The 14,420-nt window shown below is 52.9% G+C and overlaps 4 protein-coding genes across 4 annotated transcripts; 2 read left to right on the top strand and 2 right to left on the bottom strand.

Moving 5' to 3' along the window:
* Positions 1–29: 29 nt before the first annotated feature.
* On the bottom strand, positions 30–1,427 carry EsH8_VIII_000778 (cystathionine beta-lyase STR3; the record flags this gene model as incomplete). Its single annotated transcript, XM_083269820.1, has 2 exons — positions 30–128; positions 183–1,427. The coding sequence occupies 2 exons, from the start codon at positions 1,425–1,427 to the stop codon at positions 30–32; spliced, it is 1,344 nt and encodes a 447-aa protein (XP_083129588.1).
* A 1,299-nt stretch (positions 1,428–2,726) lies between these two features.
* On the bottom strand, positions 2,727–4,173 carry EsH8_VIII_000777 (protein-degrading AAA family ATPase MSP1; the record flags this gene model as incomplete). The annotated part of the gene is made up of 4 exons (XM_083269819.1): positions 2,727–3,231; positions 3,284–3,656; positions 3,722–4,001; positions 4,060–4,173. 4 exons carry the CDS (start codon positions 4,171–4,173, stop codon positions 2,727–2,729), a joined length of 1,272 nt encoding a protein of 423 aa, XP_083129587.1.
* Positions 4,174–4,938: 765 nt separating this feature from the next.
* On the top strand, positions 4,939–6,498 carry EsH8_VIII_000776 (chromosome segregation protein Csm1/Pcs1-domain-containing protein; the record flags this gene model as incomplete). The annotated part of the gene is made up of 3 exons (XM_083269818.1): positions 4,939–5,773; positions 5,828–6,223; positions 6,284–6,498. 3 exons carry the CDS (start codon positions 4,939–4,941, stop codon positions 6,496–6,498), a joined length of 1,446 nt encoding a protein of 481 aa, XP_083129586.1.
* Positions 6,499–7,599: 1,101 nt separating this feature from the next.
* On the top strand, positions 7,600–10,832 carry EsH8_VIII_000775 (mannose-ethanolamine phosphotransferase MCD4; the record flags this gene model as incomplete). Its single annotated transcript, XM_083269817.1, has 6 exons — positions 7,600–7,777; positions 7,846–9,398; positions 9,449–9,636; positions 9,690–9,801; positions 9,858–9,966; positions 10,018–10,832. The coding sequence occupies 6 exons, from the start codon at positions 7,600–7,602 to the stop codon at positions 10,830–10,832; spliced, it is 2,955 nt and encodes a 984-aa protein (XP_083129585.1).
* Between the last annotated feature and the right edge of the window lie 3,588 nt (positions 10,833–14,420).

The raw sequence follows: 14,420 nt of genomic DNA, 5'->3' as shown, positions 1-14,420 counted from the left end.
CAGCAACTAGGCCCGCACAAGTTCAGGTATCATGCTCCCGTCTCCGGGGAAACCTCTCCGGCTTGTTGGACGGGCTCATTCGCATGAAACCCATTCAAGGTCACATTCACTGCGCCGGCCTGAACAAGCTTTGAGGAACGTTAGTGCTGCTCAAGTGAAAAGTCTGACCCTGTTGAACTTACAGCTCGTGACAGATCTTCAATCAAATCCGTGACATCCTCAATGCCCACGCACAAGCGGATGAGGTCCTCCGGCATCTGCCTCTCCTTCCGGGTCTTGGCATCGATGCTGGCATGGCTCATCTGGCAGGGCATGCTAATCAGACTGTTCACACAGCCGAAGCTTACGCTAATACTGTACAGCTTGGCAGCCTCAACAATTCTCTCCGAAAGAGCTGCATCGCCAGTCTCAAAAGACAGCACGGCACCGGCGCCACGCGCCATGGACCAGTGTAGGTCATACTGGGGATGAGATTTGAGCCCCGGGTATCGGACCTTGAACCCATGGGACTCAAGAAATTCGGCGATTTGTTGAGCATTGGCCTGCTGCTTCTCCATGCGAATAGCAAGGGTCTTGATACCGCGCATGAGCAGGAACGAGTCATTCGGTGACAAACCGCATCCTGTAGCGTTGATGGTGAAGTACAGCTTGTCTCCAATGGCCGCATCGTTGACACCAATGACACCTGCCATAATGTCGTGGTGTCCGGACAGATATTTGGTACCCGACTCGTAGACAATATCGGCGCCAATATCCAGAGGGTTCAAGAGCATAGGCGAGAGCATCGTGTTGTCTACGGTGACGAGAGCCTTGTCATTGACTTCGTGCACCAACTTGGCGATCGAGGGGATGTCGACGATCTTGATAAGGGGGTTCGTGGGTGTCTCAAGAAGGACCATGGCCGTCTTCTCAGATATGACCTTGCGAACATTGTCCATATCGGTGGTGTCGACATGGTGAACAACGATGCCTTGGTTTGAAGACAGGTATGCGAGCAGCCGATTGGTTCCTCCGTACAAGTCGTCGCCCGTAATCACCTCGTCGCCAGGGCGCAACAGCCGGGTAATAACATCCAAAGCGCCCATGCCGGAGCCAACAGCAAGTGCTCTCGTAGCGTTCATGATCTTGGCCAAGTGTCGCTCTAGGTGGGTGCGCGTCGGGTTGCCCGATCTGGTATAATCGTACTCATTCCCACCATTGGCAGTGGTCTGCTTGAAAGTAGCGGACTGGTAGATGGGAACGCTGGAGGCGCCATATTGGTCGCTGCTCTCAGTGTAGACCAGCTCAGTGGCGAGGGCATATCGACGACGGCCATTGCGAGGACTAGACGGTGCGGGAGAGGGAGGAAGATCGTGGCCATCGAGATCAACCCGTTTCAGCGGGTTGCTAGACTTCGCCGCAGCTGCGTTGTTAGGCGGTGTAGCCATGGTGAGACAGAAGATATAGCGATGGCGGGGTAGTGCAACTTCGAGCTGGAACTGCCGGCTTTCTGATAGGCAGTAGGAGCTAAACCAAGCCTTTCTCGATTGACCAAATTGGCGATATTAGACAGACAGAGTCCGGATATTATCGCAATTGATGCTCGAATTGAGGCAATGGAAACGAGAACGGGAAAGGGGGTTCGAAAGGCGAAGGAAATCGAGTACAGTACTACCGCTGGTCTCGTGAAGAGCCAGACTTGTCGCCGCGGACAGACTGAATTGCTCAGCAAATCAATTGTCCTACGCAGCACCGGCGTACTCGATTAAACCAGGTAATTGAGGGGGGGAGAACGTTAGAGAATCGACGTTTGTCGGTGTATTGGAGAAGTTTTACAGGAGGTTCAAGGGACCGGCGGCGGGCTTTTGGGGCAATGGTGCGTGTGACTCCAAAGCACTTGAGCGACTATTGTTGTGGAGCCCCACGGATGACGTGATTTGTCGGTGTACACAGTGCCCCCCGAAGGTCGGCGATGGCGGGGCGGCATGGACGTGGATGTGGAGGTACTGTACAGGTGGATGCAAGGTGCGGCGTGGGAATTGGTCAATGCGGTGTAAATTTGACATTGCTAAAGTGCCCGGTCGTCGGGTGGTTGTTGTCTTTCCCGCGGCAGCAAGGCAAGGGCGTTCTCACAGAGAGACACAAGGCCACGCTACGATACCTTGCACTTTGCCCAAGACATCAATCACCTTGCGGTAACTTGTGCTAGCACGCGTCTGACTTGACGGCATATCCAACAGGGGGTTGGTGCCGATTGGACCCTTCGCCTGGACCGGGGCGATGGCGTCTTCTCAATAACGCCGGCGTGATGGGCACAAGCATGGGGAGTAAACAGTATTAGTAGCTACTTTCTTTCACCACCACATGTAAGTACCTTCCGAGACCCTGGAAATGAGACATTGTATTAGTCCCAATGGACTCAAGTCGATTTCCGTGTTACAGACCTCGCCTTGTGATATGTGTTGTTTTGCAATGTATGCAAGCTATGGTCTTGGTGAGGGGGCATCACTTATACAGTCGCCAACTCCAGTACACTACTTGTACGTATAAATGCACCCCTATAAGATGCTAAGTGCCTGTATCTTCCTATATATTCATTGCCGCCAAATTCCAAGCAATGTTCTTGTGCATATCGTTCTGTCTGCCACCAGATAGACGCACCCCTTCAATGCTGCTTCACTTTCCTTTCCTGAAGACTTTCAAATCATACACATCCTGCCAACCTACCTACCTACCACGGCATTTGACTAACCAAGTTCTTCCACTACATCTTCATACTCGTCTGCCGATGTTCCTGAAGCTTTTGCCGAGTGTTTTGCATGATTCTCCATCAATATCTGCCCACCGCCTTTCCGACCGAAAAAGTCTTCGGTCCGAATGCCCCGGAAGTGATCGGGCGTAATGCTGGACAGGGAGTTGCCGCTCGCACGATGCTCCCGCATGTATTCGCGAACTGGTGCCATCGCAGCATCACGGCATGCCTCCTTAATGTCACTACCTGACATGCCGGCTGTAACCTTGGCAATGTATTCTAGACTGAAATCTGAATCAGTCTTCGTGTCCTTCAAAATGAGCTGTAAAATCCGCCGTCTCTGTTCCTTGTCAGGTAGAGAGACGGGGAACTTCTTGGGCATTCGTCGAAGGATAGCCTCGTCAATATCGTGTATTCTGTTTGTTGCGCCGAGGACGACGATCCTCGCCGGCATGCCCGAAGAGTTCGATGACGTCAATCCATCCCATAGGGTCATGAACCTATTTGGTCAGTCCATAAAACCACACAATGTTAGGTCGATAGGTGACTCACTCTGCCTTGACCATTCCGCTAGCCTCATGCTCGCCACTTCTTCTTGTTCCTAAAACCGCATCGATTTCGTCGATGAAGATAATGGCCGGCTGCATCTTGCGAGCCAGAGAAAAGACGGCCCGAACCAGCTTGTTCGAGTCGCCGTACCACTTTTCAGTTACTGTTGAAATGTGGAGGTTGATAAAAGAGGCGCCACTTTCGTGCGCGACGGCCTTGGCTAACATGGTCTTTCCGCATCCAGGAGGGCCGTATAACAACACACCAGACGGCGCAGAAAGGAGTGGCGCCGCATGAGAATACAAGTGTGGCATTGTGAGTGGGTAAATGACAGACTCCTTGAGCTCATCGATGATGTCCTCCAAGCCACCAATATCTGCAATGCCTTGTTAGCAAAACCCGCAGGCCAGGCGAACATGTCCTGTCGGAGCGCGTGCGTACCGGAAAACCCAACAGGTATGTCCTCCGGAGCAATCATTTCAAGGGCGATGAGGTTTTCGTATTCGTTCAAAACCAACTCTTCTGGCTTCGGCCCGCGACGAGACACGGTGCTGTCGTCTGATGGGTCTTCACCAGACTTGCCATTCTTGCCCTTGCGTAAGCGTTCCAGGTGAGCCTTGGCCTGCAACCGGGCTTGCTCGTGCTTCTCCCGGTCAGGGTCGGCGAGTGTATTCGTAAGTGATGAGAGAAAGTTGCGGGCGAGATATACGCCGGTTGCCATCTGCGGAGCCGGTGTCAGTCCTCGAGGCAACAGTCCCGCGATAAACCAATCCACGTACCATGCCCGCCACTAGCAACAAGTCCAGGGCGAAATCACCCAGGCCTTTCTTTCTGTCACCCATGCCGAGGAGTTTGCCAACGGAGCCAAGCCAGCGGTCCAGGTCGCTCGTCATCAGGGTTGGCGTCGCGGCAAAGGGCCGACACGATGCAGTCGAACCGGTGTAGTATATGTTGCTTCTCGATGAAGGACCAAGACTAATGAAAATCGATCCTCGCGTGTATTGTATCAGCCCCCAGAACAAGAGGCAGCCGTATCAGATACGCGCGTCGGTGGTACAAGGTCGAATGGTGATCCAGAAGGGCGCATCCAGGCATGGGAGGATGGCGGGTTGCAAAGGTTGGACAAGACGTGGCCACCGTCCAAAACCGAGCCGAGTTAACGCCACTCGTGGTTCCTCCAGGTCGCGACGAAAAAAAACCAAGCCACATATGCTTTAGTACTAATTCAGTGTTCCGGAGTGGGCACCGCCACATAAGCTCACAGACCATCTGCACAAATCAGGGATCCGCTACCCCAAGGACTAAAAGGCCTAGTACCTCGCAGTCAGGGAAGGTAGCAAACAGCCAGGGGTCGATGCTAGACCATTTGTTGACTTGTTTTTGTTTGTCGCAAAAGTGCTTGTAAATAAGGTACTGGCGTCGGGAGCCCCTCTTGCCTACTTCTCACGGTAACTCTCTTAACCGACATACCTCTTGCTCCGATTTTCAGTGAAGCCACTCTCATCTTCACTTGTTTGTATACATACAACGCCTCACTCGAAGCGAATCCCGACCCACTAATTCCTCATGCGACACAGGTTCCCACTCCAGCGCGCTTTCATTCCACCCGACCTCCCCCAGCCGTTCTGCCGCACCTAGCAGTCTCCATTGCGGCGCGAATGTCGCGTGCTGCCCCCTCATCGAAATTGCTGGCGTTGGTAGATTCCGACTCCGACGAACTCTCTGGACTTGGTGCAAAGACTAGTAGAAATACCGCCGCGAAACCAAGGAAGATGCCGCCAGCGAAGAAAGGCCGGGGCCGGCCCCCAGCTGCAAACAAGGTCACCAAGCCAGCCCAAAAATCAGCGGCGCGCAGTGCAAGTGGCAGAGTTGCAGCTGCATTCACCAAGGCACAACAAAACGAGGATGGAATGGGACTGTCGAGCAAGAGGGAAGCCGTGGCTTCAAGGAGAGGGCGCAAAGCTCAGGATAAGGACGAGAACAAAGACGAGGATGAGGACGAAGATGTGGTCAGCGCGGCGGAGGAAGTTACATCGCCAGCAAAGACAGGTACCGCCAAGTCTAGGGGCCGACCAAGGGCTGCAGCCGCCGCTGCTACGAAGGCCGACGAACCGAAGGAAGTGCTAGATTCTGCCGTCAAACAACCTGTACAGCCGGCCAAGCGAGGGCGCCGCGCGGGGACAAAGTCAGCTCGGAGCGAGGATTCGGAAATCCTAGAGACACAGCCTCAGGATACCATGGATATTGATACGCAAGCCGACGACCATTTCGAGGACTTGCCAGCGCCGAAACAGCCAGCGCATCAGACCAACCGGACTGGCGGGGGCTCAGACGTAGAGGCCGGCGAAGTTCAGTTGCGGCGGCGGTTGGGCGAGATGACAAGGAAGTACGAAAGCCTCGAGTTGAAATATCGCGATCTTCGGGACATTGGGGTTAAGGCGGCTGAGCGGAATTTTGATAACCTTAAAAAGGAGAGCGAAGAACGAGCGAGCAGTGAGTGTTATCACAGAGAACTGTGGGCACATGGGTGATGCTGACAGAAATAAGCTGCGAATGAACTAATAGGCAATCTCAAGGCCGATCTTGTAGTGCAACGAACCCTTGCAAAGGAAGGGCAGCAGAACAAGAAGCAGCTCGATGACATGGAGACGAAGGTGGCCAGTTTGACCACATCACTGGCCGAGGCCAAGCAAGAGATAAAGACGTTGTCGACGAGATTAGCCGCGAGCAGGTCTGCGGAGGCTGCAGCAAGTGCCAAGGTTCCTGGTAGTGCTGTCAAAGGTGGAAACGCGGCCGCGCGGGCTATTGCTAGCTCGGATGCTGTTCAAACGGCTCAGTTGAAGGAGGACCTATATGGCGATTTGACGGGGTTGATTGTCAGGGTGGTCAAGCGTGACTCGGCCGGACATGTCTTTGACTGCATTCAAACAGGCAGAAACGGAAGTAAGTGCGCCCCAGAACAGGTCATTGATGGCTATGCTTTGATACTGACTGCACCCTAAGCGCTTCACTTCAAGCTGGAGGTCGAGATGGAGAGCTCGGGCGAGAATTACGAAGAAGCACATTTCACGTACAAGCCACAGCTGGACTCCAATCGGGACCGCGACTTGATCGACATGCTCCCTGACTTTCTTGTTGAGGAGATAACGTTCCCCCGACCGCAAGCAGCAAAGTTCTACGCGCGCGTGATCAAATCGCTCACGGAGCGTATCGAATGAAGCCACTTGGGAATAAAGGCCGCCATTGTTGCTGCTACCATGGCTTGACGAGATGACGGAGAAGCATTTGGAATTGGTCAATACGATACCCCTAGAGACTCTGTTTGCTGTTACAATACCTGGGTATGCAGGCTTGGTTGGGGACTTTGAATGCTAGAGGAATTGGTTTCAGCGGTGACTTGCTTGCTTGCCTTGGACAATGGCCCCCGAACTATGGAGAACCAGAGCATTTGGCCGACTAACTACCGGTACTAATGGTCTGTCAACGTGAACGTCAGAGGAGTACCTAAATCCAAGCATTAATGTGGGACGCAATGCTTGCACTGACCTGCGGCCCGAAGAGGTTCCCAAGTATTAACCTCCAAAAAAGGCCAGCTGACGCATTACTCGCCCTCACGCCGGGCACCTTGATGTCTATGAAGCGGTTTTGCCTTGGTCTGCATACCGACTGGGCAATGCCATGTCGCAGTAGCTGCATGTAGAGAATTCGAAGTTGAGAGGTACTTGCAAAATAGGGGGTTGTCTCGGCACTGCTATAACGCTGTTTAACCTCGTAGCCAGGAGTCAAGCTTGAAAAGCCCATTTACGTGCAATCAGCCGCTCCCGCGCCACGGTCTGGGGCACCCGAAGGTTACAGTGGATCCCAAACCCCTGCCGATCCAAAATTCGTGCATTTCGGGCTGTAAACGTGTCGCGAAGGCCAATAATTTCCGCGTTGATGTAACTGGACTAGACGGTACGGCTGTGTTCCCATTTCCCATGGGTAAATTCTCCCACCGTTGCGCATCATCAACATCCAAGGGGCCATACGCACCCAGTGAGATGAGTGCGCCTCCACTCCCTTGCGCGAAGCCTTGATTAGTTTTCTCTTCATTCTTTTGGTAAAGGCACCTGCGAATTGAGTCCCGCTCCGAACGAACGAAGTACCTAGCCTGTCCATATAACTCAGCTGGCCGCATCCCTCCTGAGATCACTAGGTCGCTACCTTCTCGCACTCCCTAGAAGCACTGGATACAAAAACACCACTCGACCAAAGACACGAGCCGATACAGGACGAGGCGACACGCAGGCTCTCCTCTCCTCTTCGTTGCGGTGCCCGCCATGGGTGTCTCCTCGCGCGCCGGCTTTCTCGCCGTGGCTGTCGCCTTCCATCTTGTCTACATTTACTCCATTTTCGACATTTACTTTGTCAGTCCAATCGTTTCGGGCATGAGGCTCGTCCAAATCGAACGACCCAGTCATGCTAAGTCACCTGCTGATCGACTGGTTCTCTTCGTTGGTATGCGCCCGCCTTATTTCCATGTCCTTGAGCGAATTGATGAGTTTGTTACTAACACGACAACTTAGGAGACGGTCTGCGAGCCGACAAGGCATTTCAATCTTTCCCCGAACCTTACCCTGAATCCGAAACAGATGTAATCCCGCGGCCTCTGGCTCCCTTTTTGCGATCTCGCGTCTTGGAGCACGGTACCTTCGGAGTGTCACATACGCGTGTGCCGACTGAGTCTCGTCCTGGTCATGTTGCTCTGATTGCCGGTCTCTACGAGGATGTTTCGGCTGTGGCAACAGGTTGGAAGCTCAATCCCGTCAACTTTGACAGCGTCTTCAACAGGAGCCGACACACATGGAGCTGGGGCTCTCCCGATATTCTGCCCATGTTCGAACAAGGAGCTGTCCCCGGCCGTGTCGATTCCTATACCTACGGCCACGATTTTGAGGACTACAGTCAGTCACCGCTGCAACTCGACTATTGGGTATTTGACCATGTCAAGGAGCTCTTCGCCGAGGCTGCCAAGAACGAAACACTTGACGCTGCCTTGCGTCAAGACAAAGTGGTCTTCTTCCTCCATCTTCTTGGCTTAGATACTAGTGGCCACGCCTATCGGCCATACTCGAAGGAATACTTGAAAAATATCAAAGTTGTAGACGAGGGTGTGAAGGAAATCTCAGAGCTAATCGAAAGGTTCTATGCTGATGACCGAACCGCCTTCGTTTTTACTGCCGACCACGGCATGAGTGATTGGGGCAGCCATGGCGATGGTCATCCGAATAACACTCGCACACCTTTAATCACCTGGGGCTCCGGCATTGCCTCGCCTGTCCTTTCCGATTCTATTGCGCCTGGGCATGACGATTATTCCTCCGACTGGAACCTCGACAATGTCAAGAGACACGACGTGGCACAGGCTGATATTGCAGCCCTAATGGCCTATCTGATAGGCGTCGAGTTCCCGGCCAACTCGGTTGGCGAGCTCCCTCTGTCTTATGTCTCGTCAAGCATTGAAGAGAAAGCACAAGCAGCTCTTGCCAACGCCCGCGAAATTCTCGAAATGTACAGAGTCAAAGAGGAGCAAAAAAAAGCGACGGAGCTTCGCTACCGACCATTCCGACAATTAAGCGAGGCGAGTTTCACTCCTGAGCACCGAGTAGCTGACATCCGCCGCTTAGTTGACTCTGGCAATTACGAAGAGGCCATTGAGGAATCTGCTGCTCTCATGAAGATTGCGTTGGAAGGCTTGAGATATCTCCAGACGTATGACTGGTTCTTCCTTCGCACACTGATTACAGTCGGCTACTTGGGTTGGATGGCGTTTGCATTGACCGTCGTTATCGGTCTGCATGTTCTGCGAGGCAGCCATCCCGCTTCCCGTACGACCGTGGGTATGACGGTGTTTACATCCATACTCGCAGCACTTTATGCATCCTTCATCATCTCCAAATCTCCAATCACCTACTATGCGTACGGCTTTTTCCCTGTCGTCTTCTGGGAAGAAGTTTGGGCCCGACGCAATTCTCTTGTTGAAGGACGGCAGGTGCTTTTCGGACACATCAAGACTAGCGGAAGCGTGGTGTCTTTCCTGTTAAACGTTGTCGTCTACGTCGGCATTATTGTGTCTTTGGTAAGATTTGTCTATTCTGACGACGGCTTGAGGTTTCTGACACCATTCAGGCTCTTGGGTACATTCATCGGGAAGTCCTGACCGTTATCTACGTTCTCGGTGCCTTCTGGCCTGTGACGTATGGCTTAAGGTTCCTCCAGACGAACGTTTTGCTCTCAATTATATGGTTCTTCTCGTGCCTAGTCATGAGCGTGTTCACGTTGCTTCCGGCCATGAAAGCCGAGGATGTCACTCTCATGTATGTTTAAACACACCCTTCTGTGTATAGGAACATGTACTGACCTTTCACAGTGTGGTCGGCGGCTTTGTCATGGCCGCAATTGGGGTGGCATATCTTGTCTGGGAAGACAAATTGTTGGCAAGGCCTGCCCTACTAACTGCTAGGGCTCTCACCGGTGTACAGGTAAGCCGACGTGTCGTCTTGGAAGTGTCTGATTGGAACTAATGTAACTACGGCAGGTCGGTCTGGTTTTGCTAGCAATCGTTGTCACTCGATCAAGTGCCTTGTCTCTCCAGGCGAAACAGGGGCTTCCTCGGGGGAATCAAGTGGTCGGCTGGATTGTTTTATGTAGGTGTCAAGGACAAGCCAACTGTTTACAAGTACTAATCACCTCCTTAGTTGTTTCACTGCTCATGCCCTTGACTTATCGTTTGGAACCAAACAATCATTACATGCACCGCCTCATGAGCATGTTTCTGACCTGCGCGCCGACGTTTGTTATTCTTACCATCTCCTATGAAGGCCTTTTCTACACGGCTTTCAGTGTTTTGCTGGTCACCTGGGTTGGTCTCGAACACCGCGTATTCGTTTTCAACAAGGGTTCCGCAGAGGAGCAGCGCTTATTATCCAATGGCACTGCCAGCAAGAACCAATACGAGTCGCCACATGCCTTCAGGGCTTTAGCACTCGCTGACGCACGAGTGTCGTTGTTCTTCTTTGTTTTGCTGCAATCTGCTTTCTTCAGTACGGGTAACGTGGCCTCAGTCTCATCCTTCAGCTTGGACAGCGTGTACCGACTGATTCCCATCTTCGACCCTTTTTCTCAAGGGGCACTACTTATACTCAAGCTCATGATCCCTTTCGCCCTCATTTCAGCAAACCTTGGAATCCTGAACGTGAGACTGGGCGTGGCGCCTTCGTCTCTCTTCATGGTTGTCATGGCTATTAGTGATGTTCTCACTCTCTACTTCTTCTGGGTGGTCAAAGATGAAGGTTCCTGGTTGGAGATTGGCTCTACCATTAGCCATTTTGTTATTGCCAGCTTACTCTGTGTCTTTGTGGCGGCTCTGGAAGGGGTCAGCGCACTGTTCATTGGCGGCATCGAAGTTGAGGGGGCGCAAAGCAAACGCGGGCAAAACGGGGCAGTAGCATCTCTTCCCACTGAGGGTCTGGCGGTCAACAGCAAGACATATTCGTCTGTTGATGGATCGTAGTGGGGGATAGTTTTGGCTGGGCAGGAACCAATATATATACACGATAGCATCACATGATAATTTGTGGTCCGGGGTAACCGGGAACTGGCTGAACCAAGGCTCATACGGACGTCTAACCGGCGGCTATTGTGACCCTGCCAGATTTTGTTAAGCGTAAAGACTAGCAAAGGAAAACTACTAGCCTGGCTATCATCCCGGTGACAAATTCTTATAGATGTTATCCGTGTGGTGCTCTCCCAAGCTCTTGTATTCCCCCCTCATATTCCGGCTTTATGTCACAAGCGTTACGATGCAGTTCATGGTACGGTTAGCTGTTGGATTCAGTCGCCATCCCAAATAACTTCTTGCCTCGGCATCGTCTTGAACAGCTGCTGTTTGCCCAAGAAGCATGAGCTTATGACGCCTGGAGATCATACATAGCGGCATCGATCGGCATGCCAGGGAATGAAAATAAACCGGAGGTCCGCTGAAGGAAGTGTCGCTGTACTTGCCTACATCATTTGAGGAAACGCAGGGGTAGAATGGAGTGGTGTGGGGGTATTGGACTGGGTTCTTGGTGCCTTGCAGGGGAAGTGGTTGTGTTCCCCGGCGCAAGCTCGCCGGTCTAACACGGTGATCTAGCCAGGACTTAGGTGAATGACGGCTACGGTGACCAGCAGGAAGAAAACATGAGAGATGCGACAGATGGAACTGGTGGGTGGTAGCCTTGTGCGTTGGGTACGAATACGTCCAAACTTGTCTGCAATTCACTGGTCATATAAATGAACCATCCAGGGAATGGTATCTATGAGCAAGTCACGTCTAATAGGAGAGACAGGGCGCGTTTTTGACGGAGCTTCGAGAACCTATGAAGCCGTGTGAACTTGGTACACTATTGCGCGCCCTTCATCTCCGCTTCCCCAGAAAGACGACCCCGCGATCCCACAGACAGGGGGCTGCTATGTGGAAATGAGGGGGGGCATAGATGGCAAGTGATGGAGGGAGGGTAAGGCTGGCGCAGCAGCAACAGCAGCCACCACATCGTAGCAAAAATGGAAAGTTTAAGGTAATGGCGAGGTCGTTCTGGTGCAATCAACGGAAAACAGTAGACATCCAAGTGATGAAGCCTGGGAAGGTAGTTTCCGAACGCCAAAGCTCTTGTTGTGGAGTGTCTCGAGGCCAGTTTGGTTGATTTGACCCCCATACTTAAGCTTCAGGCACTTGACCTTAAACTCATAAAGAAAACTGAGGTGATTCTCGGTGAATGAAGAAGTATGGCGGGTTGGAATGACTGCACCTTGATCCTCACATGTGCCCACCTTCACCTCCTTCACTCTTTTAGTGTCAATATTCCCTTAGACCAGGAGGGGGAGGGGGGGGGGGGGGGGGGGGGGGTCGTTTCAATGAGCAAGCCAAGTTTTGATCCCCGCCCCCAACTATCGCACTGCGTTTCTTCTCTCCAGATGTGTGTGTGTTCCGTGTGTTGCAACAGCTCACAAGGTGGCGAGCTGGCACACCGGTCACGGCCAAGGAAACGCTGCAAGGCCACCGGAAATGGCCAGTCAACAACTCATCTCCATCTCTGCCTCCCTCCCTTTAGTATCAAGTTGATCACAGAGGCCATGGCAAATAAGGAGTCCTGCATGGCACCCAGGCCATCCAAGGATCTGCCAGGCCAGTCGTGATCATATGCTTTTCTCGGCAGCATCTTGGGGCCCTAGGAAGTAGGCAGAGGCATAACGTGGTCCTTGCCGAAAGAGGAAACACATGCGCGGACCAAGCCGTTTCGGAGCACATCCCCGGTCCATACGCAATCATAACATGTTCCGGCCACGCTTTTCTTCCCATCCATGCGGCCTCGTCCTGATCCATCCATACCGCACCGTTCGTTACCCGCATCTGCACCCTGCGCTTGCACCTGCACCTGCACTGGCACACCCGCATCCTTGCCCAATACCAACACCCATCCATCCCTCCTTACCCCAGATGGAGCAGCTCGCGCCCATTTTCGAATAAGGGCAAGGGAAGGGAAGGAGATGGGAGGGGATGGAAGACCGGGAAGAAGCGGGAGTGGTGGGCTCATTGTTTGTCTATTCCTGTCATGGATGGATGCATGAGAGTTTGATTTTGGCTGACTGGATGACTGTTATTCCCTACGACATCGCCCACTGCCTCGTGTCGAAGACACCTCACATAGGCACCCACACGCCGGTTGGTTTCCCTTATTGCTACCTTGACATGTGTACCTCTGGCCGGGGCCGGGAACAGCGGAGGCTGCTGGGGAGGGCTACGATCCTACCGGTACCAGCAGCGCCGTTGAGAAGTCTCACATGCTTGCCAAGCCGACGGGCGTGGCCCTTTTTTCTTTTCTTTTTTCTGTTGGATGTCCCTGGGCACGTCGCTCAGGCTGCCACACTCGCCCACGAGACCATCATTTCGGGCGTCTTCAGGCAAGGGAAGAAGGAAGCTAGTCGTTGGTGGCGGCATAGGCACAGCCTGGCATTGGTCACGCAGGACATGCATGCTGAGAACGGGGACGGTGTGATTCCGAAATGCACCGTTCTTGGAGGCCTGGTGTTGTAGGCCAGCCCTGCGAAGGCATCTCGTTAGCATGCTACATGTCTATATTAAATGATGCCTGCGCTTGATTCAAGTATGGCACTTCCCGGATAATCCAGGACGTGAGGACAAGCATTCAAAAACGACAATATCCGCACATGGACCAGCAATAAACTACGGAGCAAAGTCCGCCAGGCTCACTTTAGTTACCCGCTCAGACAGCACTCGAGCCACATCTAGAGCTGATACTTGGGAAAACGACTGAAGAAACGGACGACGGACGGACCTCAACCACACTCCATACGACTTTCAGAACCCTGATCCGAAGTGGCGTGTCCCGGCCGAGGCAGGCAAACCAACCTTACTTACACGGGTTCCGATTGCGAGTGCAACGCAGCGCCAGGTAGAACAGTGCAGTGCAGCGCAGCGCACTGCAGCGCAACGCATCCCGCAGCATTGGGCCGCGCAGACAACGTTGAACCCTGGAGCAAGCAACATCAAACAAGGGAAACGCCAAGGGGTTGATGTTGTATAGCTAAAGCTAATTGCCTTTTCTGGGCCATATTGGCGGGCGGGCCGGTGATGTAAGAAGCTGTTCAAAGGGCAACCTGAGCAGCGGCGAACTGATGACCAGACATGCAGCAGGAATGCGGGCGGGCACAACCTGATCTTTGATTTTCGATCTCTAGTATCCCGTCATCTGCCGACCTTTGACTGTTAGGCAACAAATCATTTCGACTTCAGCAGGGCACCCAAGGGGAAAGAAAGCAAGGACCGATACCAAATACATGACGGCAGCTCCAACTACAAGGAAACTCGCCACGGGTATGGATTAAATCGGGCTCCTTCAAGGTACCTAGCCCAACGGCTGTTGGCTCATTTATCCTGTCAACTGTTGAATGCATTCTATCCTGTACATATCATCTTGCACACCATACTCAGTTTCCCTCCTAAGCAGGTCAGATATTGCGCAAAGAAGACAAACACTGACCAGCCGTGCGAGGCAGTCACTGCCCTGGCCCGCCGACTTCAAGACACCAAGACACACTC

The sequence above is a fragment of the Colletotrichum jinshuiense genome, chromosome 8 (assembly GCF_051148585.1).
Source record: "Colletotrichum jinshuiense chromosome 8, complete sequence".
NCBI classification, from domain to species: domain Eukaryota; kingdom Fungi; phylum Ascomycota; class Sordariomycetes; order Glomerellales; family Glomerellaceae; genus Colletotrichum; species Colletotrichum jinshuiense.
Note: the sequence above shows the minus strand (reverse complement) of the source record. Positions and strands in the feature narration are given on the sequence as shown.